The 21,782-nt window shown below is 42.7% G+C and overlaps 3 protein-coding genes across 6 annotated transcripts; 1 reads left to right on the top strand and 2 right to left on the bottom strand.

Annotated features, from left to right (window-relative positions):
• Positions 1-1,889: 1,889 nt before the first annotated feature.
• TRIAP1 (TP53 regulated inhibitor of apoptosis 1) lies at positions 1,890-7,341 on the bottom strand. The gene is made up of 2 exons (XM_039504597.1): positions 7,034-7,341; positions 1,890-2,782 (listed from the first exon to the last, which is right to left on the bottom strand). The coding sequence occupies exons 1-2, from the start codon at positions 7,178-7,180 to the stop codon at positions 2,699-2,701; spliced, it is 231 nt and encodes a 76-aa protein (XP_039360531.1). The 5' UTR covers positions 7,181-7,341; the 3' UTR covers positions 1,890-2,698.
• Positions 7,330-11,856, top strand: GATC (glutamyl-tRNA amidotransferase subunit C). 2 transcript variants are annotated; one of them, XM_039504589.1, is made up of 5 exons: positions 7,330-7,542; positions 8,486-8,536; positions 10,025-10,191; positions 11,074-11,177; positions 11,601-11,856. In XM_039504589.1, exons 1-5 carry the CDS (start codon positions 7,384-7,386, stop codon positions 11,657-11,659), a joined length of 540 nt encoding a protein of 179 aa, XP_039360523.1. In that variant the 5' UTR covers positions 7,330-7,383; the 3' UTR covers positions 11,660-11,856. The 2 variants fall into 2 exon arrangements, with proteins under 2 accessions (XP_039360523.1, XP_039360524.1); XM_039504590.1 differs by lacking the exon at positions 8,486-8,536 and having other exon boundaries at positions 7,353-7,542.
• Positions 8,065-20,769, bottom strand: SRSF9 (serine and arginine rich splicing factor 9). 3 transcript variants are annotated; one of them, XR_005589450.1, is made up of 4 exons: positions 20,306-20,769; positions 17,335-17,504; positions 9,481-9,610; positions 8,065-9,052 (listed from the first exon to the last, which is right to left on the bottom strand). XR_005589450.1 is itself a non-coding variant. In XM_039504587.1 (4 exons), the coding sequence occupies exons 1-4, from the start codon at positions 20,518-20,520 to the stop codon at positions 14,012-14,014; spliced, it is 702 nt and encodes a 233-aa protein (XP_039360521.1). In that variant the 5' UTR covers positions 20,521-20,747; the 3' UTR covers positions 13,631-14,011. The 3 variants fall into 3 exon arrangements, 2 of the variants coding, with proteins under 2 accessions (XP_039360522.1, XP_039360521.1); XM_039504587.1 differs by lacking the exons at positions 8,065-9,052; positions 9,481-9,610 and adding exons at positions 13,631-14,155; positions 15,400-15,572 and having other exon boundaries at positions 20,306-20,747; XM_039504588.1 differs by lacking the exon at positions 8,065-9,052 and having other exon boundaries at positions 9,322-9,610.
• Between the last annotated feature and the right edge of the window lie 1,013 nt (positions 20,770-21,782).

The following is a 21,782-nucleotide window of genomic DNA, read 5'->3' as shown; positions in this document are numbered from 1 at the left end:
CATGGTAAGATTTTTTGGCTCCCGAGAACAGCATTATATCGAGGTAGAGGTATCTCAAACAGCATTCCCAACTGACATTAATTCTGCCTCAAATGATGCTATCCTACCATCTCCCTTTCTCTGCATGGAATGCTCCAAAGAAAACGCTTTATAGCTTGTTTCATATATAAATGCCTGATATTTATTGGTGACTTTTACTATACTGTTTTTTTTCATGTTAGCTCTCAGTCTGGGTGTATGAGGCTGAAATATAAGCTAGTGCTGTTTCTAATAATACTTGAACAGGGTGATAGCCCCTTACAGGATCAAAATAATTCCATCTAAGTTTTTGCTGTAGGAAGCTGAATGCCCTCAACAGCTAGCAGAATCAGGCCCAGCCTGCAGACAGTGGGAACAACTGGCTCCCATGTGCTATTCTTAATTTTTTTGGGGTGTTATATATGGCCATACAGCCCCTTAAGGTATTCTAAATGTTATGTATTCAGAAGTTTCATTAGCTCAATGACCATAATATTACAGTTCACTATGATCAGAGCATCACTAGGGGCAGTTAAGATAGATCAGGGACCTCGTTTGAGAACTACAACCTTAACTGTATTTTTTGGAGGTTTTTTAATGGTAGTATGTACTTACAGCAATTAAATAGCTGAAATATTAATTCCATCTTACTGAAGTTATGGAAATTTCTTTAATGAGTTTAAAATTGTTATGAGGACTAGTAAACAAAAACTCAGTTTCTGCAAACTCTAGTGACTTACAACAGTAGACACACTGCAGCCTCCAGAAAGTCCAAGAGATAAGTCTGCTTTCATCGGTTGGTCAAAAGTCTCATGTATCATCCTCTGTGCCAGAGTACTGTAGCTGCAGTTCTCCTCTGGTCTGTATTAAAGCAGCTCCAATTCTTACAAAAAGTCTCATTAAGAAATGTTTCCCCCCCATGTTTAGAGCCTAGGAACAGAGCTCCTGTCCTATTAACTCACTCATTTCCAAAGGACTGAAGCCCTCCTATGGTCCAAAAGAACGGCAATGGTTTTTAACACATCCAATGGAGAGGAGAAGCAACATCAATAGAGGAGACTCCTTTTCTCACTCCTTCAGCTGCTCCCTGTGCTCATGATAGGTGAATGGGGAGGAAACTCCCTCCCTCAACTCTTTCATAAGGCTCTGGGGGCAGAGGGACTTTCTCCTTTTGCAAACCTTAGGCTCAGAGAAGGGGGAAACCAATTGCTGTTCTGAGTCACCCACACCTCTTGCTTTCTCCAGTTACATTAAGGTCTGCAGAAAAAAAGATCCATTTTTGAAGATCTCCAGAGGGATTTAGGGAGGAAGGGCTGGGGCAGGAGCGGGAAGCTTTGTTTTTCATAGACTTCAGGTTGACTTGAGTTAAAAAAAAACCCACTATCCGGAGCCTCCTTATGGAAAAGTCTTTTTCAGTAAGAAGGCTAGAGGGCAAGGTGCATTGCTGTAAGGAAGAGGGCTAAACAAAAGTCTCTAAAGAAATTTGGAAAACAAGCTTAGTTCTTGACTAATCCTTTACATGCTACACTAAGATCACCATTCAACAGTTCCTGATATTACTAAACCAAAATTTCAATAACTCTTGAAATCAGATTTCAGCCAGCTAAATTTTGGTTTAGGACATTAGTTTTCATGCAGAGATATATTATAAAGTTGAATTTCTCCCTCTCCTTTCAGATTTCTTATTACAAAGCAGGAAGACAAATTTCCAACTGCCAGCTGGGTACTGTTTTAGGGTGTCATAAGGCAGGAATCCCTTGTCTAATTCAAGTATCTAACTTAAGCTGACATCTAATTTCATGATTTTGAGGCTAATCTGTGGAGTGTTTTTGGGCATGTAGGGGGTGCCTGTTGGAGGACGACAACTGAAGTGTAATTGAATTGCTGTTGAAGCTTTATTGATGGGGCAACAGCCATTCAGTAGCACAGAGTTAAATTCAAGGTTGCATCAGTGCCTTTCAACTCTGCACAGAGTGCCTGAGGCTGTTGAAAGTACCTTCTGAAAGCAGTTGCTCCTGTTCACTTCTGGGACAGGCTGTCCCCTTTCCATCTTAAAGGGCACAGGCAGGTTTAATTGGACAGTTGTCTCATTTAGTCAAGCATAACTTTACTTAACATGTGTATTCTATATTAAAATAACACCTTGTGTGTTCAAACAAAAATAATTGCAACTCTAGTGGTGTCATAGAAGTACTACTGCTAAAGTTGCACAATATGAAGCAAAGCTGTAGCACATCAGTTTTCAGGAAAACTGAAACCAACTCTATCCCAATAAAAATCCAGCAGCACACTCCCCTAAAAGTAAATTAACCCCTTTCACATTAATTTTAGACAATTTTAAATGCTATTATAATATAAATAAAGCAACTGATTATAAACCAGCTAATATCTAAACCCATTTCAATAAATATTCCCCTGTTGAGAGTACATTCACTGATGATCATAGATTGATAAAAAGGCTTTTCACACACCACATGATGCCAGACCACCAACAACATTCATTTAAGATGAAGCAGTAATTGCCACACAACCTAGCTGAAAGAAAGTGCAGAAAAGACTTCTTGCTTCTTAAAAAGCCAGGCAGAAACAGCAGCTAATCCAAGGCAATCTTCTAGTCTTTGTGAGGTTCTTTTTCCAAGTCCAAAAGGTCATTGTAATGGCACAATATGCCCAAACAAGGTCAGGAGGCATTTTCAGCTTTTCCTTTACTGGGACCCATGAATTCCAGCCCTTCAATGGGTATGTCTTTCTCCTTAATAGCTTTCTAGGAGGGAAGGGGAAAAAAAAAGGCAAATTTGTTTTAATAATGTTTTGTGGTTCTACATGAAGACATGTTCCCTGCCTGATATAATTTAAGGCCAATCAAGGTTGCTGTTAAGGTTTCCATCAAACCATACCATCAGACATGCTCAAAGAGATATTGCGAACATAGTATGAATTGTAGCCAAGACTCCCATCAGATAAATTTATTCAAGCCCTAGACCAAAACACTTCTCATCCATATATTGGTGCGGTGAGTGAAAGAGAAGCTAATGGGACCTAAAGATGACGTCTCAGTGCTCTGAGCAGAACCACCAAGGCAACAGATCAAGTTTTCATGGAGTAATGCAGCGTGAAAGAAATTGACAGGATGACTGTTACAAAAGCACTGACTGCCTGTTCTTCCAACTGGAACGTCAATAATGAAGCTTTACCATGTCCCTCCTACATGAAGCTTTATGTAGGAGGGACATGGAAGAAAGGGAGGAAAGAACTATTACATGTTAAAAATGTGTATATATGAAGAAAAAAACATAAGTAAAGGTGACTGCAATTAAGCTTTATAGGCGAGATTAAAGAACGTACATAGTTTTATATCATAGAAATGTACGACTGGAAGGAACTTTGAGATGTCGTGAAGTCCAGAGCCTTGCGCTGCACCAGGACCAAGTAAACCTACAACATCCCTAACAAGTGTTTGTCTGACCTGTTCTTAAAAAAAATCTTCAGTAATGTGGATTCCATAATCGCCCTTTGAAGCCTATTCCACAGTTTAACTGCCCTGACAGAAAGTCTTCTCTCAAGAAGACATGTACAGTTTTTTTTAACCTTTCCTCATAGGTCAAATTTTCTAAGTATTTTATCATTTTTGTTACACTCTTCCCGATGAAGCCATATTGGCCTCTTACTATTCTTATCTTTCCTACACATGGGGATAGTTTGTCTCCTGGAGAAACTGCCAGCACTCCTGAACTAGTCCCTCCACCACACACACTTTAGATTTTCTTCCCATGGGACCTTACCTACCAGTTCTTTGAGTTTTAAAAAAGCAGACTTTAACAAAAAGTCCTTTTTCCTTATTCTGCTGCTCTCACTCCTTCCTTGCCTTAGAATCATGAAATCTATCATTTCATGATCACTTTCACTACCAATTCCTCCCCATTAAATCAGAATCAAATCTAAAATGGCTGTTGTCCTGCTTACTTCCTCTACTTTCTGGGAAAAAAAGTTGTCCCCAATACTTTCCAGTAACTAACTGGAAGTTTTGTATTTTGCCATATTACTTTTACAACAGATGTCCACATAGTTAAAGTCCCATGATACTACTAGGTCTTTTGGATACGGAGATGTCTGCTTCATTTAAAAATGTCTTATCCACCTGCTCTTCCTAATTTGGAGGACTATAGTAGACCTCTACCATGTCATCTCCCTTATTTATTTATTTTTACACCTTTTTTCTTTACCCAGAGATTCTCAAGTGATCTGACTCCCATTTTCTTTTAGACCTCAGAACACGTGTGTGTAATATATATACTGTAAGTCAATGAAAGTATGAAAAACATTTCTTAACTAGAAGAGCAGCAAGAAAGTAGCCAGTCAGCAATTTTAGCTACTCAAGTGATATACCTATTGGTGAAACACACACAATCAATTTTAGAATAGAAGAAGAAGAGTATCTTTCTTTCAACTTTGTTCAAGATCATTTGTTTCAGAACACTGTGAATGCAACAGGGTGACAGATAGCCTTGCCTTTCTTAATACACAGTCAAAGGCTAACAGATGTAAAAGCAAAGGCAAGGGACCACAAATTAAATGAGTTTAGAGAAGAAAATAAAGGAATGAATCAAATTAAGGTACACACCTTAAGAAAAAAAGATAACTTTAAACAAAAAAAGAGCATAAGATCATGCTAACCAGGAGAGTAAAAGAATGTAAGATACTTGGTCCACATACATCTGAAGGATGAATCACAGTTAGGATGAAAAACAGAAATATTAAATATAAAGCAACCAATACAGTGTTTAACCATAAGGAAGAAAAGAATGCATATTATGAGCAAATGTAAGAGGACAGCAAAACAAAAACTCAACTGGAATCAATGTTTGGTAATAGTAAATGTCTCAAAAAACAAGGCCAAAAGAGGGCATCAAAAGATTTTAAATGAACAGAAGAAGCAAGTACCACCACCTGTAATTTTTGATTATTTGGAATACAGATGGAATAATTTGCAACTGAACAAAAAAGCCAAATATTGTCACAATATTTAAACAAAGGAGACCCTGAAATATATCAACCAATTAGACTTCAATTTCAAGAATGAAGATCTAGGGGGCAACAAATTAGGCCTGAACCCAAATCAGGGGGAAACAAAATTAGGCCCTGTTCATGTGGTCAGACCTCTATGCCTGCATGGAGCCCCAATGAAATTAATGAGGCTCATAGCACAGGGATTCACCCACTTGCAGCAGCATGTAGGATCTGGGCCCTGTACATGAGCCAATAGTGAGATGAGCAATGTAAGAAAAAAAGAAAGTAATAATGCCTCTTTGGACAGCCCTTTTAAGTCCATTGTTTTATGAAATTTCAGCCATTCAACCCCACACCACCCCCACAATCCTAGACATACCTAGCACTCAAAATAACCTACTATACTTAGTTACATAGGGCACACAAATTGTAGCAGCTTTTCAACATCACTGCACTTCCAGTAAAGATATCCTCATTATATTTCTATGAAGAAAAACCTCAGTGAAACTAGGATGTTTCCTCTTCTTGTTAATGAAAAACATAACACTGGAGAATATACAGAGAAAGACAAGTAAATGATGCAGAGACTACAGAATATGGCATACTAAGGGACCTCTAAAAAGGGCTCCAGAGGTGACCCTGGCAATTACAGGCCAGTAAGCTTGACTTCAGTACCAGGCAAACTGGTTGAAACGATAGTAAAGAACGAAATTGTCAGAAACAGAGATTAGCATAATTTGTTGGAATAGTCAACATGGTTTTTGTAAAGGGAAATCATGCCTCACCAATCTACTAGAATTCTTTGAGGGGGTGAACAAGCATGTGGATAAGGGGGAATCCAGTGGCTATAGTGTATTTAGATTTTCAGAAAGCCTTTGACAAGGTCCCTTACCAAAGGCTATTAAGCAAAATAAGCAGTCATGGGATAAGAGGGAAGGTCCTCTCATGGATTGGTAACTGGTTAAAAGATAGGAAACAAAGCATAGGAATAAATGGTCAGTTTTCAGAATGGAGAGAGGTAAATAGTGGTGTCCCCCAAGGGTCTGTACTAGGCCCAGTCCTATTCAACATATTCATAAATGATCTGGAAAAAAGAGGTAAACAGTGAGGTGGCAAAATTTGAAGATGATACAAAACTACTCCAGATACACCTCTACACCTCGATATAACACTGTCCTCGGGAGCCAAAAAAATCTTACCGCGTTATAGGTGAAACCGCATTATATCGAACTTGCTTTGATCCACCAGAGTGCACAGCCCTGCCCCCAAGCAGTGCTTTACTGCGTTATATCTGAATTTGTGTTATACTGGGTCCTGTTATATCGAGGTAGAGGTGTAGTTAAATCCTAGGCAGACTGCAAAGAGCTACAAAAGGATCTCTCAGAACTGGGTGACTGGGCAACAAAATGGCAGATGAAAGTCAGTGTTGATAAAAGCAAAGTAATGCACATTGGAAAACATAATCCCAACTACACATATAAAATGATGGGATCTAAATTTGCTGTTACCACTCAAGAAAAAGATCCTGGAGTTTCTGTGAATAGTTCTCTGAAAACATTCACTCAGTGGGCAGCAGCAGTCAAAAAAGCAAACAAAACGTTGGGAATCATTAAGAAAGGGATAGATAATAAGAAAATATCATATTGCCTCTATATAAATCCATGGTACGCCCATGTCTTGAATACTGCATGCAGGTGTGATTGCCCCATCTCAAAAAAGATGTATTGAATTGGAAAAGGGCAACAAAAATGATTAGGGGTATGGAACAGCTGCCGTAAGAAGAGACAATAAGACTGGGACTTTTCAGCTTGGAAAAAAGACAACTAACGGGGCAGGGTTTGTGCGGGGGCGGGGAGGCCTTTCCCCAGCGATGGAAGAGGAAACCCGAGGACACCCCACCCCCGCACTCCCCTTCGACGGGACTTTCCCCACGCTCGCTCGCTCGCTCACTCCCCATGGCAGCTCGCCCCCTGCCGCGCCCGGCCCGGCCCGGCCCGCTGCCCCGCACCTGCACGCAGAGCTGGTAGCGCTTGAAGAGCTGCACGCAGGGGTCCCCCGCGTTCTCCCCCTTGAGGAACTTCTCGGCGAACCAGCGGTTGAAGCACTGGTCATACTCGCGCTTCAGCTCCGTGCACGCCTCCCCCACGCTGTTCATGGCGGAGCCGCGGGCCCAGGGTAGCGACCGGGCCTCGCGCCGCCCTGCCCCAGAACGAAGGCCCCGCCGCTGCTAAGGGCGGCGTTCCTAACTGACGTGTTTCCCGTTCTTAGGACGCTGGTAAGCGCAGCGCGATGACGCACATCCGCTCAGCTGCCTGAGCCTGCGTCCCCGGACGCGGAAGTCCGGGGGTGGGGGGGAGAATGTGGATTCTGCGGTGCGGCCGCTACCTCAGGGGCGCTCCCTCGGGAGGAGCCTCGTACTGGGGCGGCCTTTCCCCAGGAAGCCGCTTCACGCAGGCTGCTTCGGGAGGGAGTGACGGCCGGCAGGAAGCTGCGGGGGACCCCCGGCGGAGGGGCCCGGTGAGACCCCGGAGCGGCCTCGGTTCGCTCCCATGATATCCGATGGGTGTCGCGCATCCAGCGTCTCATCCAGTGCAGGATTTATAGTTAGACACGGTGGGACATCAGCCACTCGCCCCAGGAGGGAAGGAGAATCGGGGATCCTGTCATGAATGGGATGTTTAATCGACTGCCCCCATCCAACCTCCACCCAGCCGGTGACAGTAGCAAAGAGACGCCTTGGAGGAGTAATGGTCAATGGGTGACAGTTACAAGCCAGAGCCTAGCATTATGACAGCAGAATACATAACACTGGATGTGTCTGTGGACCAGAGCAAATCCCAAAGCTACATACAGGAATCAGGGTCCATTCAACGGGCTACACTTAGTGTATTGTCACATACAAATACAGCAAGGAGACTGTAGCTAGAAGACAGTTTATAATGCATCTGATTTTCAAAATTTTTATTAGTCAAATTAAAAGCTGCAAAACAATAGATTACAAAATATAATCCACTTTTTACATTAATTTAATCAGGAGTAAGAGGAACATGAGTAATAAATCAGCTAGCAAGTTTCAGGCAGCAAATATTGTTTAATGTTTAAAGTATAAGACTAGGAGTTAGACTCCTAGATTCTGTACCACAATCTTATTTGTCCCTTTAGCAAAACACAATTTCAGTAGGTTTCCCTGCCCTTTAAGCATTCTGACATGCCCTGAGGTGCAAAAGTGCAAAGTATATTTTGTTTTGCATCAACTGATTCATCACTACAGCCAATCTTTCAACTTTATTTCTCAGTATATGTGGGTTTGGTTTCATTCTCCTCTCTAGGGCTAATTTCCCCTACAAAATAGAATCAATTTACAAGTATTTTAGACAATGTGTCTATGATCTGAGATTATTCATCCTAAATATTCAAACTGCTGTTGCATATTTATCACTGCCTACCTCTTCCACTTTAGGTCTACCAGAATCCAACATGGCAGCATGTGGAACAGAGACCACTCCCTGAGGTATGGTGAATTCAGCAAAACATTTAAACAGACCTGGTCAATATAACTTTCCTCTGTTAGCTAGTAACTGCAAATTTGAGAGGAAATAATGGTAAAATTAATTACATCCCTCCAAATCAAAACTCAGGACAGTTTTCTAAACCCTATACCCAACAGTGTTGCCATGTTAGTTCAGACTAGAACTTGGAAGACAGAGCTACACAAAATAAGTTGTCATTAATTTTCAAATTAAACTGAAATAATTAAACTAACCCTATGGTGTTCTGGGGCAGCATTTGTTTAAATCAAGTGTTCTTGTGATAGCATTAAAGTTCATAGGTCACTCAAACTTACAGAGGCAGATCTCAGCTGCTATAAATTGTCAGGCTCCACTGAGGGCAACAGAACAATGACAGTTTACCCAAGTTAAGGATCTGCCCCACATTGCTAGATCTATGGAGAGAAGATCAATGGCTGTGGTAGTGCATTCTTTGGCTCCTCTAGGCCAGTGGTTCTCAACCAGGGGTATGTAGAGGTCTTCCAGGGGGTACATCAAATAACAAATAAAAAACTAGTTATTTGCCTAGTTTTACAACAGGCTACATAAAAAGCACTGTCAAAGTTAGCACAAACTAAAATGTCACACAGACAATGACTTGTTTGTATTGCTCTATATACTATACACTAAAATGTAAGTACAATATATTCCAATCAATTTTATAATAAGGTAAAAATGAGAACGTAAGCAATCTTTCAGTAATAGTGTGGTGTGACACTTTTGTATTTTTACGACTGATTTTGTAGGCAAGTAGTTTTTAAGTGAGGTGAATTTTGGGGGGATTCAAGACAAATCAGACTCCTGAAAGGGGTACAGTAGTCTGGAAAGGTTGAGAGTCACTGCTCTAGCCAGCTACCTTGTGGAGTTGTGTGTATTGGTTATAAGAGTAACAGCTCTTTTGACTTACCTCTGCTAGACACCAAATGAGGAGGGGAAAGATAGTGGGGATGCTGGTTCATACAAACAGCTGGGCACTTGTGCTACATTGTTGTATCCATTCGGCAGTGTTCTTTTTAGGAGTTTCTAATCTGGTTTCACTAAAAAGATGAGGAAATATAAAATACAGCAAAATATCAAGATGCTCAAATACACCTCTACCCCGATATAATGCGGCCCGATATAACACGAATTTGGATATAACGCGGTAAAGCAGTGGTTCCGGGGGAGTGTGTGTGTGTGGGGGGGAAATCACACTCCAGTGGATCAAAGCAAGTTCGATATAACGCGGTTTCACCTGTAATGCGGTAAGATTTTTTGGCTCCCGAGGGCAGTGTTATATCGAGGTAGGGGTGTATAATAAAATAGTTATTTCTTGAACAAGAAATGCTTTTACTCTAAAGAATTTTAGCAGCAATATTTATAGTTTACTCATCTCTGCCCACACCAACTCATCAGTATGTGGCAGTCTCCTTCTAGGACCTAGATCTGTGATTGTTTCCTTCTTTTTGCAGAAAAAAGTAACTGTGGAGGTGCTTGATCACCTGGAACGTCTGGCACTAGTTGACTTCCGCAACTGGGAGGGTGTACAACGGCTGGAGAAAGCAATCCAATTTGCTGATCAACTTCATGCTGTTAACACAGAAGGGGTAGAACCAATGGATTCAGTACTAGAGGACAGGTAACAAATCATGGCTAGTGACCTGCTTATCTGTTAACTTACCAAGTTGTTTACACCCATAGTCTCAACAGAAACACTGTTTTCACTAATCATCCCAGCTATGAAACTGGTCCCTTTTCCACAAAAACTTTATCTAGTGTTCTACGTCAATGTGGTTCTGTGTAGGAAAAGAGTCTGTGTAGTGTCCCTGAACTAGGCACAGAAGCATAACAAAGATGTACTCCAATTCCTTAATGTATCTTGCACGGATTCTTCATGTCACAACATGCTGTCCCCCAAATGCCCTGGAACAAGATCCTCAGTCACTTCAAAATGTGTTTATCCCTGCTGCTCTTGATATTACAGGCTGCCTACTTTGTATTGCTGTCACTTCTTCTGCAGCTTTAGTTGGTCAAGAAGTCAGCTTGACTGTACACTTTCATGTAGGGTTTGTCTCACTCAGCTTTTTACATAGTGCCAATAATCTTGAGCAGTAAGTCCAATGCAGCGCTTCTGTGCTTGTGTCCATGTACAGCTCAGTGCTGAAGGTCCTGCTGATTTGAGGACACTGGGAAATTTCCCAAGGTTTCACTGTAGTTTACAATAGATCTTTTGTATGGTTGTATGTGGAGCCTGACCAGCTAACTGAGCTATAGGACAGGCAGGAGGGAAGTTGAGGTTGCTCACCCACCTACCAGTGGCTCTAAGCAAGAACTATGTAAGATATGCTAATAGCATTTTGAACTGGAACAAGTTTAGAAGATTAATGTTAATTGTTTTAGAGCCAGGCAATCTCCCCCTGGCTCTAGGGGCATGATTTTATATCCAGTACCAGATGCTCCTGTACTTAGTTGGCAAAGAAGGTAGTCTCAGAAATTGCTAGTAGTCTCCTGTGCTCCTCAGATGTCTGTATCTCAGAGAAGATAACATTACAGAAGGCAACTGCACTGAGGAGCTGCTGCAAAATGCCAGAGAAACAGTTGAAGAATATTTCGTAGCCCCACCAGGTACCATCTTTTGATATACAACTCATTTGGACTTGATAAAGCCCAGGTAGATGGCTTGAGCTGATTTGAGAGATGTAACCTGCCACAGTTGAATGCACTGGCCAGTAGCAGGAAGATACTGAAATAGGGCAACGATAGCTTTGGCTACCCATGGAGAAACACTGGTGTCTAGCTCTTTCTTACTTGGCTAGTAGTCGTGTAGCAAGTAAAGGGTTTTATCCTACCCTAATGTTATTGCACACATTTGAACTATTCTAAGAGATAACTGTCTGTAAATTAAAGTGGAGCTTCTTTGCAGGGGAAAAAGCTAGTCAGCTGTAAGTTTTTAAAGTGAGCCACATGGGCAAGTGTATGTTTCATAGTAGGAATGACTAAATAACGAGCAGTTTGTCTCATGCTATCGTTTGTTTTGTTTGCTAATAGGTAACATCCCTTTACCAAAGCTAGAGGAGCGAGATACTTTTCTGCAAGTCTCCGAGTGAAAGTCAAGGTCTGGAATGCCACTTCGGCTTTTAAGTCATCTGTGACAATTGGTATATATGCAACCATGGCTGTGGAGTATCTTGATGCAAGTGTCTAATCCCAAGAATAATACCCTCACCTAATTATTTGATTTTTCTTCCTTCCTTTCTTCTGTAAGATTACGTTGAAATTAAAGGTTTGGTGTATTTTTCCAGTATATACAAAGGTGGAAGGCTATGGGCCATTTACAAGTCTAGAAATTTGGCCTCAGTGCCTCTGATTAGTCTGTATTTGGTGAAGCTTTCCAAATGTCAACCTTGAAAATATCATGCACAGTTAGTACTCTAGACACAACAGCTGCCTACATCAACCCTGCTGATTGCGGGAGGGAAACTGGTACTATTTTACTGTCAAATTACTTAAGCAGAATGAGTAGAATGTTCCAGTACTTAGATTCATTTGGAGCTTCTCCCATCTTGTCACTCAGTGATCTGATACTTACCCAGAGTCCCACATAGGAGAATGCTACATAAAACTGCTTTTTGCCCCTACTTTACTTTTCCCTATAGACTAAGAAAGCACTTGATTTATTAGATGCTGCAATTTTTATGAACTTTTTTGCTTCTACCAAGTACCTCCATGTCAACACTGCATCTTGTTCCACATCTATATACACTGCACTCTATCCAGTGCTTTGTCCAATTTTGTGCTTGTAAATTAGTTACCTAAAATTGTATTTAGGTTGTATAGGAAACGTGCTTGTTTCTTAAGTGAAATAATGGCTTTGGGCTGGAGAGCCTTGCTCAGACAGAAAACTGAAAAGATTCTAGGGCCATTATGAAAGTGTATTCAAAAGACCAGTTGCCCTGTTACAAATGAAGTCCCACTATTTTCTGTCCACATTGATAGCGTGGTGAGCTGGTGCAGGATGCAACCATTGTGGGCTTTGCTCAGAGCAAGTGTAATTGCAGTAATGCTGCCAGTGTCTGTCCACCACTAAAAGCACTTCTACGGGATACAAAAGGTGTTAAGCATTGCAATTGCTTGCACGGTTGAAATTCTCCAACATAGCTAAGCCTTCCTATCACAGGCTGAGGCAGCAAAACTGTCATTTATTTTAAATAACTCCATTACGTGGAAGCTAGACATCATGTGCAGTCAGGTGTGAAATAAAGATGCACAACAACTTTTTTGGTCACACATCAAAGCAGATTTTAGAAAATTAAGCAGTCTATCAAGCTTCTGTAGCCCAGGTAGACACTGTGAGCCATGAGCTCAAAGAGAAGCCTCCACTAGAAGCAGTGTGCTCTGTGGTTAGAGCCATGGACTGGGATTTATTAGCCCTAGGTTCTATTCCCAGCTCTACTACTACCCTCCTGGATGCAAGTCACTTCACTTCTGTGCCTCACATATGCTATCCGTAAAATGGAGATAATGATACCAGCCTCCTATGTAAAGCACTTTGAGATCTATGGATGAAAAGTACTCTTAAGTATTATTATTTAGAGGACATTTTAGTAGAACAGCCATCGCTCCTGGACTTCATTATTTGTCCTATCATTGACTCCGTGACTTCATATAAATCATTCTGGCTGCATTGTAATTTTAGGCATTTGTAAAACAAGCAGTACTTTTGCATAAGCGTAGAGATGCTTGATAAATGCAGAAAGCACTTTGAGATCTCCAACTGAAAAAGGTGCTATAGCACAATTTTATTTTCCCTTTTTTTGCTCACTAGGTTATTGTAAAGGGGAGAAAGCCAGCTCATTAAGAGTGATACCATCCCATGTGAAAATGCCCTCAGGCAGTTCAGCCCTCCTCCACCTGCCATTCTAGAGTGCACTGTTCTGATGCTGCAAGGGAGAACCACTCGCCGTACATATTTAGGCACCTAGCAGCCCACAACCTCAGAGTTGCTTGCACCTGCTCCCACCTCCTCTTAATGCAATGATCTTCCTCTAATTGTACAAAAGACAACCACTGCTTGTGAGTTACTAAAACATTTAAATATATTTCTACACAACAGGCTGAGTCATACAGTCACTCCATTGCTTTTTATCACCGTCCTGCAGACAAGCCACCAATAGTTACTGTGCTAAATCTCAAGCTTATTTTTCCTCAGTTAGGAGGGAAAAAAGTACACTTGACATTTTCCAAACCAAAAACAAAACTGAACTGCAGAGGTTCAAAATATTTCATTACCAACATTTCCCTAGTAAAAACTGTAAGTCATTAAAAAAAAGATTTTTATTTAATAAAAGGGAAAAACAAAGAGCTCCTACGAAAGACTATATCCATCAGTTTTGGAATGTAAATTCCGAGCAAAAAAAGAGGCTCAGTTCACATTTTTAAAAAGTCCCTGTTGGATGCAATCAGTATGGCCTGAAGGGGGATGAGTAGCGTGGTGATCCCCTGCTTTGGTATGGAGAATCGCGACCCCTTGAACCAGAACGGGACCGCGAATAGCCATAGCTGGTACTTCTTTCGGGACAGACTCTGATATAGGAAGTTTCACCCTGAAATTTAAACAAAGAAGAAAACCCAAACATTTACATTGCATCCTGATTAACAGTCCTCCACTAATATGAATAACACCAAATGGAGTTTAAGACCAAAGCATAAATAACCAAAGACTGGAGTTTCCACAAAGAGGCCAGTATAAATCCATCTACTGCTGCTTGGGTCAAACTCTGCGCTGGCACTTGATGCCTCGAAGAGGTTCGTTACAAAACAGTATTGTGCATGTACTAGTGAGAAATACCTTGCTAGCCATCATCATCTGCAAGGGCAGAGGCTCAGCAGCCAGAAGAGGACCATGGACAAGTGCCTCCCACATCCAACCACAAAGGAAGAGGCTGTGGCAACCAGTACAGCCAGAGGGTGAAGGTCCCAATGGTCTGAGTCCATCCTTAACTGCTGGAGGGAAATAGCTATAGATACTAGTACAGTCCTTCAGCACAGTAAGGAAAGGCTGAACTCTCAGGTCATGATCATGTTATAAGCACCTCAAGTTCTGTAAGGAAATCTCCACAGCAAGCACACTCAGCCTTCAGCTGAGGGGATGGTTGGAGCAGAACAGCTCAGCCACTGGAAGGTGGTTGCAATGAAGTAGCACAGCTCCAAGAATGAAAAAGCGGTGGTTTACTGGCTCAGACACCAGGAGACCACCAGAAGAAGAGGCTCCATGCTGGGGCATGGGAAAAACAGCTATAGAAACCAACATAGCTGTTCACCAGCTTGTTCTTTGGGAGAGTAATGTAATGTAGTTTGCTGACAAAGCACCCAGCTGGCAGAGGCAACATGAGTTGGCTTAGTTGAAAGGAGAAGGCTGTGAGCCACTGTGGCCAAAGGGAGAATACCACAACAAGCTAGCTTACCCTGTAGAAGTCAGAGGCAAGCAGTCCAAATTCTTGGCTTCCAGGTAATGAAGGGTGCAGCCAACAGTACAGCTCTCAGCTATGTCAAATGGGCTTGTCTGAGCCCCGCCCCTTCCAAATGTTATATTTTTAAAACATTCAATATTAGTTACTTCACGCACTGAGCCAAGACCCTAACATGCCAAGCCACAATGGGATGTGTGTCACAAAAGGTAGGAAGGACCCTTTATATTATTGTAACAGGTCACTATTAACCACCAACTCCAACGTTATCACTAGGTTCTGTTCTTATGGCTCCTGAGACCAGCATGACAAGGAAAAAAAGTGTATGCTCCTCCATGACTGTGCACACACATGTTCTTCCCCTGAAGGCACGAACCCACCTCATGAGAGCGGAATTTGGTGTCATCCAGTTTACGCAATGCGTATTCCATATCTTCCTTCCGAAGAAACTCAACTACACCCATTCCATCTTTCTGTACATCTGCATAACAAACATCACCAGCTTCACGCATATGATCCTTCAGGTCCTGCCAGCTGCCTGACGGAGGAAGCCCTGAGCATGGAGAACACAAAACATAAGACACCATATAAACAAAAAGGCCATCTACTCAGGCTGTCCCAGGGATGCTGACCCTGCCAGGCCAAGGGCTTCATCACTTCAATGTGCTTTGTGACTTTTCCATAGGATCAGAACTGCAATAAGAATGTAGGGATCCAAAAAAATAGCACTAAGTTCCATTCCAGAAAACCAGCAGCTGAGCCCTCCGTGGAAGGTACAAAATGTGGGCCTCCTGCCAGTAAGATAGTCCCTGGGTCTCTCTGGAATTCAACGTGCTGAGATTTCAGAGGAATCTGCTATTTGTGCTGTTGCAAAGTAATTCAGAACCACCCCTCAAACCCTGTACGTCTGTAATGAAGATTTTGCTCTCAAAGCAGGACATTTTTTTTTCCTTAAGGTTCCTCAAGCTCAGCTCCCCATCCAAGATTGGCTTGTCCCATTCATATCAGTTGTATTAATTTGGGTCCTGAGATTCCAGCAGTTCATCCTCTGGTAGTGAGCAAAACCACATGCGTTTAGCTGGTAATTATCAGCATGTTTACCTAAAGGAAGGCAAAGAGTTGAGTTTCCCTGCCCACAGCACGCTGGAGACTCTAATGTACTGCTGGTCCTGGCAATTTTCAAGAAGGCTTCACAATACCCTTTACCAATGTAGGTTTTCGTGCTCATGTCAAAAAAAATCAGATGGTTTTCAGTTATTCTCCCCCAGCCCTCCCAGGCTCCTGAAGAGGAGATGTACTCCTGGTTTCACTGGATAGCGTTCAGATCCTGCTGCAATGCTGACGATATTTTATTGCTACAGTAGAGTGGCTTCCTTACAGGGAACGTTTTATTTTTTTTAGCCATAAAGTCACAAGAGCATGCAGAGAAATGGCGATGTGGGTATTTTAAGGTGATGCATGGAGATAAACGTGTTTTCGGGAGAGACATACAGGTATGTTTTTTTATGGACTGTCCCAAGCATCCGCTGTCAGGGAGTAATGAATCTCCTCCTGGGATTTCATATGCATTGCAGAACTTCCAAACATACTTTCATTTCTCTCCCATAAAGGGCCCCCTCCACCCCTATTTCCTAATGTCAACTCACTACTTGAATGGCCTTTTCAGTTTGTTTCTTTGGTTTTTTTGTATGAAGTCCCACCTCAGGAATCCACTGGTTGCTTGAGGGGGGCTCCCTTCCATGGTGCCTTAGTCATTCTTTCCCATAGTGAGTAGATCATGCAGCTATGAGTAGATCATGTGGAGCTGCTGAGGCACAGATCACATGTGTTTGGGGTTTTTTTTAAATGAACAAAATGTCAACACCTATCAGAGCATGTTACATCATAGGAGATCTCTAACAAATCCTTTCTAATTATGATGAAATGTTAGGTACCATTCCATCTAGTGCCCAACTGTTTTCATCGTGCAAGAATGGTGCCCAAGTTCTCCCTCCTTCTACGCATCTGCCCACTCACACAACGCTGGTACATTTCAGAATCCATGGCTGAGTTCACATCTGGCCCCTATGAAGACATTTCTGCTCACCATTCATCAAGATGTGCTCCAAAAAGCAACAAGACTCCTCCTCGAGTCAAACTGGAAAGGGAACTGCACCGGGATACTCCTTTACAGGAAGAGGTTTCATGTTACAAAAGAAACCTTAAACTATTTCAGTGATATGAAAAGCTCCTTTTTCGCGAGACAAGGACCCAATACAATGAGGCACAGCATTAGGATGAGTCCTAGCCAAATTGAAGTGTGGAAGGTAACATACCTGAAACAAGGACTCGAAATTCAGAACGTCGTGACGGAGGGCCATTCCTCCCACGCAGCCCCCCACCAAAACCTCCACCCCGACCTCGGGAGGATCTGGGGAACTCAACACGCAGTCGGCATTGACCATAATCATAACCATTTCTCCCATAAACTGCATCTTCTGCATCTCTGCAAACAAATAACATGAATCAGTGATTAATGATGCTCAGTCAGTGATTCTCAACATCTCAGTGGGCCATCAAGCATGTTAGAAATATTGCAGTTTTAAAGTAGCTGCAAAAATATTTGAGGATATTTTGGACTGAGTTTGAAATGGATTCATCAGCTAACAGTGTATCACATCTGTAAATTGTTAAAAGCTTTTTCCAAGCTCTTACATTCCTGTGCACCATCTATTTCAGGTTACAGCCACATCCACTGCAAAGAACACAGGAGAATCACATTATTTAACTTGCATTCACCGACAGGTTCTGCCTATCCACAATGCTTAGAAGCAGGGGCCATTTCTCAGAAAGGCTGCATTCTGACTGAACTCTGATCCGCATGGAAAAAAGCTCTTTCATAATCTGGCAGGCAGTGAGGGTGAATACTTTACCTTCACTAATAAGCCACTTATTAGAAACTGCCTCATTATGGTGTTTTGGCTTGCATAATTATATACAAGGGATATTTGTTTTCCTGAGAGCGTTCTGATGTTGTATTAAAGCCTAGACCTAATCTCACTTTCCATCCCAGCAAGACTATGCTAACACATGCAGAAGGGCATGAACTGAAAACTAAAGATTGAAAGTAGTTGCAAAGTTATATATAACCACAGAATAACTGTTCATTTAAACATACCGGTAAATCTTTTCAAAATTCAGTCCTTGCAAGCTGAACTTTACAAGTGTGCAAACTCTCTCTAAAATTAATTTCAAAAAGCATTGCGGAAGGTAGAAATAACACTGGAAGATCATAAGTGAGAACACGGTGCATTAACAGAGCATCCCAATCCTGAGAAGTTTAGCAGCTATTGTTATTAGTTGATATTTGTATTACCATAGGCCTAAGAGCCCTAGTCATGGACCAGGACCTCATTGTCGTCACCCTTATCAAGGTGTGGCTTTCTCTTTAGAGTGTCACAGGGGATGGGAGAGAGGGTTATTTGTGTGTTTGTTTGTTTGTTTATAAAAAGGCAGGAGGGACTACAGATTTAAACTCCTGTGAACCATCAACAAAATATCTGTGAACAAAACAATCTACCCAATAACCTAGATAAAGAACACCCCTTCCTCTTAGATTGCCTGAGTGTTGCATGGGCTTACTTTAGAAGTGTGGTTCCCAAACTGGGTCTGATCCACCAGTGGTCCTTAACACACGGGCTCATGGTCCATGGAGAAATGGCTGGTCACATAGTTCTGACTCTTATGCCAGTCCCACCCCCAAAAATGTTAATCTACATTAAAGGAGCCAAAAAAACCCACCTCACATTGTTTTCTCAGTTAAATGTTTTCTTCTCCCCAAAAATAAGTGTTGTAACTGACAAAGGGATGCTGTTTTCCCTGTCATGGGCAATCTGTGATGTAGTGTCTCTGCTAAGCCAAAAATGGTGTCTCTGTAATGTCTGAGGATGCATCTACAATATGTCCATAAACCCTGATTCAAAAATAATGAATGCAGATATGTTATTCACTGTCATGGATGATATTTTAAACACAATATTAGGAAATTCAGATGCATTTCACCAATAATAACTGTACTTAGCCACAGTCTGCTCATATTAGAGACAAAACCATATACCTGCATGGTACATAGGGGTGGAGGTGAATAGTTACAATTGCTGCAGGAAACCATCTGTTTGAGTTTCTGAGTTGTGCTTAAGTATTAACTAGAATGATTTTTTTTTTTAAGTTAAGAGACAAAGAAGATAACACCTTTATGTTTATAGTCAGATAAACAGAAATTCAGAGTCTGGGACTATGTGTACATTACGAATTGTTTGTAACTGCTGGTACTAGAACCTTGTGAAAACATTCCCCAGGCTTGCCAAAGCCCCTTTGATGCTACCTGAAAAAGGTAAAATATGGAGAATTCAGAAGACAGTTACCTAGACCACTGCAATCAGCTTAACTCATTAAAGAGGACAATAATGAGCATGTATTCCTCCCTCATACTTGTCCATTATTTATTAGCTGTGTTATGCAAAGCAGTATCTACCTTGCTGAGGACTACAGCCATACTGGGTTTAAAGTTTTCAAACCCAATCCATCTGTGCTCTCACACACACAATAATTTACATGGCCAAAGTGAATCAATTCATTTCTCCTGCAAGCTCAAACCTTGGTGCCTGTAATATTACAATTGCTCCCATGCAGACAAAATTGTGACATTATACAGTGCTTAGAAGTGGGAAATCTACACATTTTAACTAATACAAACGGGGAAACTAAACGACTTGGGAAGTACCAGAACAGACTGATAGGGCCGTTTCTGGGTGTTCTTTTAAGAGATGATGTACCGATGTCACTTAGGCAGAGTCCCGTCAGCTCGGAGGGGGGAGAGCAGGTCCCCATTCACAGATTTGCTGCGCGCGTCACCGTCAGTTATTCCCAGGGAAGATTGCTGGGGGGGAAGTGGGCGATTCCCCTGATACAGATGGAGGCTGTCCGGGAGTGGGGGGCACACCAGGCGCGGAGTGATGCGTGGGGGCAGGAAGGGTGCGAGAGGGCTTTGCCCTCTAGGAGAGAACAGGCCAGTAGGCTCCTTCTCCGGGGAGGGGCGCCCGGCCAGCCGGGGCCGAGGGTGGGGAGGTGCAGCAGGTCCTCCCCTGGGGACCGGGGGTGCGCGCCCGGGCTCTGGTGCAGAGGAGTTTCCCGTCGAGGGCCCGGGCGGGCCGTCTCCAGGGCTCCGTGACGCGGCGGAGGGATTCCACCCGCCTCAGGCCGGGCCGGGCCGGCTCTCCCGGGGGCCCGCTCCCCCGTCCCGCTCACCGCGGGTCCTCGAAGCGCACGAAGGCGAAGGGCACCAGGCCGCGCTTGCTCTTGAGCTCGATGTCGCGGATGCGGCCGTACTTGTAGAAAAGCTCCTCCAGGTCCTTCTCCCGCACGTCCGCCGGCAGGTTCCCCACGTAGATCCGCCCGTCCCCCGCGCCGCCCCGCCCCGAGCCCCCGGGCCCGAAGCCCATCTCCCGGTCCCAGCCAGACATCCTCGCCGCGCCGCCCGTGCACACAGCGGCTAGGAACCAGCGAGCCGAGCCGAGCCGAGCCGTCCCTACCTCCTGGCGGAGGACACTAAACAACCCGCTTAAAGGGGAGGAGGCGCCAGCAACCGCACACAGCTTTCGTTACGCATGCGTTGTGCTCTGCGCCCCAGCACTGCGCATGCTCGCAGTTCGCCTATCTTACTGCGATTGCGCAAGCTTCCAGTTCAGGCGGACAGAGCCACTCGCCCTGAGGGCGCAGGCGCGAGTTTCAGTCACCCTGGGCTGTGATAGTTGTAGGCCTTTCTCTTGCACACGTGCAACCTTCTCTTTTCATTTCATTTCCCTTTTTGCTTAAAGTGACAGAAGCAATTCAAAGCTTAAATGTTTGTGATTTTTCCAATACCATGTAATACAAGTATTTTCTCTCCCCTCCCCTGCTGTTCTATGAAAGACAAAAAAGGGAAAAAGAACAGGAGTACTTGTGGCACCTTAAAGACTAACAAATTTATTTTAGCATGAGCTTTCGTGAGCTGCAGCTCACTTCTAAGGGAAAGACTACAGGGAAACTGACTCAACACAAAATACTGACAAACAAATTAAGGGAGCACACAAACAAAAATAGAAATAAACTTTTTCCATAATCCCAGGCCCTCATCCTGTATTTATGTGCTTATAACATTTTACAGTAGAACCTCAGAATTAGGAACACCAGAGTTATGAAAGCAGCAAAGATCCAGACTAACACAGCTACCCCTCTGATACCAGAGTTATGAACTAACCAGTCAACCACACACCTCATTTGGAACCAGAAGTACATAATCAGGCAACAGCAGAGAGAGAGGGGAAAAAAGCAAATACAGTACAGTATTGTGTTAAATTTAAACTACTAAAAACATAAAGGGTAAGCAGTATTTTTCTTCTGTATAGTAAATTTTCAAAACTGTATTAAGTCAATGTTCAGTTGTAAACTTTTGAAATAACAACCATAATGCCCTGTTCAGAGTTACGAACATTTCAGAGTTACGAACAACCTTCATTCCCAAGGTGTTCGTAACTCTAAGGTTATACCGTATGTATGTAAATCCTATTGCAGATCAGATCATTGGTCCCTCTAGACTAGTACCCTGTCTCCAGCAGTGGCCAGTACCATATGCTTTAGAGAAGCAAGGTGCAAGAAACCTTAGTATAGTTAGCTATTAAATAACATTTACAAAAGGAAAGTTTCTTCCTAATCCCATCACGTAGAGGCTGGTTTCTGTCCTAAA

Source organism: Mauremys reevesii, linkage group 18 (genome assembly GCF_016161935.1).
Source record: "Mauremys reevesii isolate NIE-2019 linkage group 18, ASM1616193v1, whole genome shotgun sequence".
NCBI lineage: Eukaryota > Metazoa > Chordata > Testudines > Geoemydidae > Mauremys > Mauremys reevesii.
Note: the sequence above shows the minus strand (reverse complement) of the source record. Positions and strands in the feature narration are given on the sequence as shown.

What these genes read in the sequence shown, in the direction of transcription:
- TRIAP1 (XM_039504597.1), bottom strand. Translation starts at nt 7,180, where the DNA reads ATGAACAGCGTGGGGGAGGCGTGCACGGAGCTGAAGCGCGAGTATGAC. An exon ending in GCTACCAGCTCTGCGTGCAG is followed by an intron (nt 2,783 to 7,033) that starts GTGCGGGGCAGC and finishes CTTCCCTCCTAG; the next exon opens with AAAGCTATTAAGGAGAAAGA.
- GATC (XM_039504589.1), top strand. Translation starts at nt 7,384, where the DNA reads ATGTGGATTCTGCGGTGCGGCCGCTACCTCAGGGGCGCTCCCTCGGGA. An exon ending in GATTCAGTACTAGAGGACAG is followed by an intron (nt 10,192 to 11,073) that starts GTAACAAATCAT and finishes TGTGCTCCTCAG; the next exon opens with ATGTCTGTATCTCAGAGAAG. An exon ending in ATATTTCGTAGCCCCACCAG is followed by an intron (nt 11,178 to 11,600) that starts GTACCATCTTTT and finishes GTTTGCTAATAG; the next exon opens with GTAACATCCCTTTACCAAAG.
- SRSF9 (XM_039504587.1), bottom strand. Translation starts at nt 20,520, where the DNA reads ATGTCTGGCTGGGACCGGGAGATGGGCTTCGGGCCCGGGGGCTCGGGG. An exon ending in GTGCGCTTCGAGGACCCGCG is followed by an intron (nt 17,505 to 20,305) that starts GTGAGCGGGACG and finishes ATTTGTTTGCAG; the next exon opens with AGATGCAGAAGATGCAGTTT. An exon ending in CCAAATTCCGCTCTCATGAG is followed by an intron (nt 14,156 to 15,399) that starts GTGGGTTCGTGC and finishes TTTAAATTTCAG; the next exon opens with GGTGAAACTTCCTATATCAG.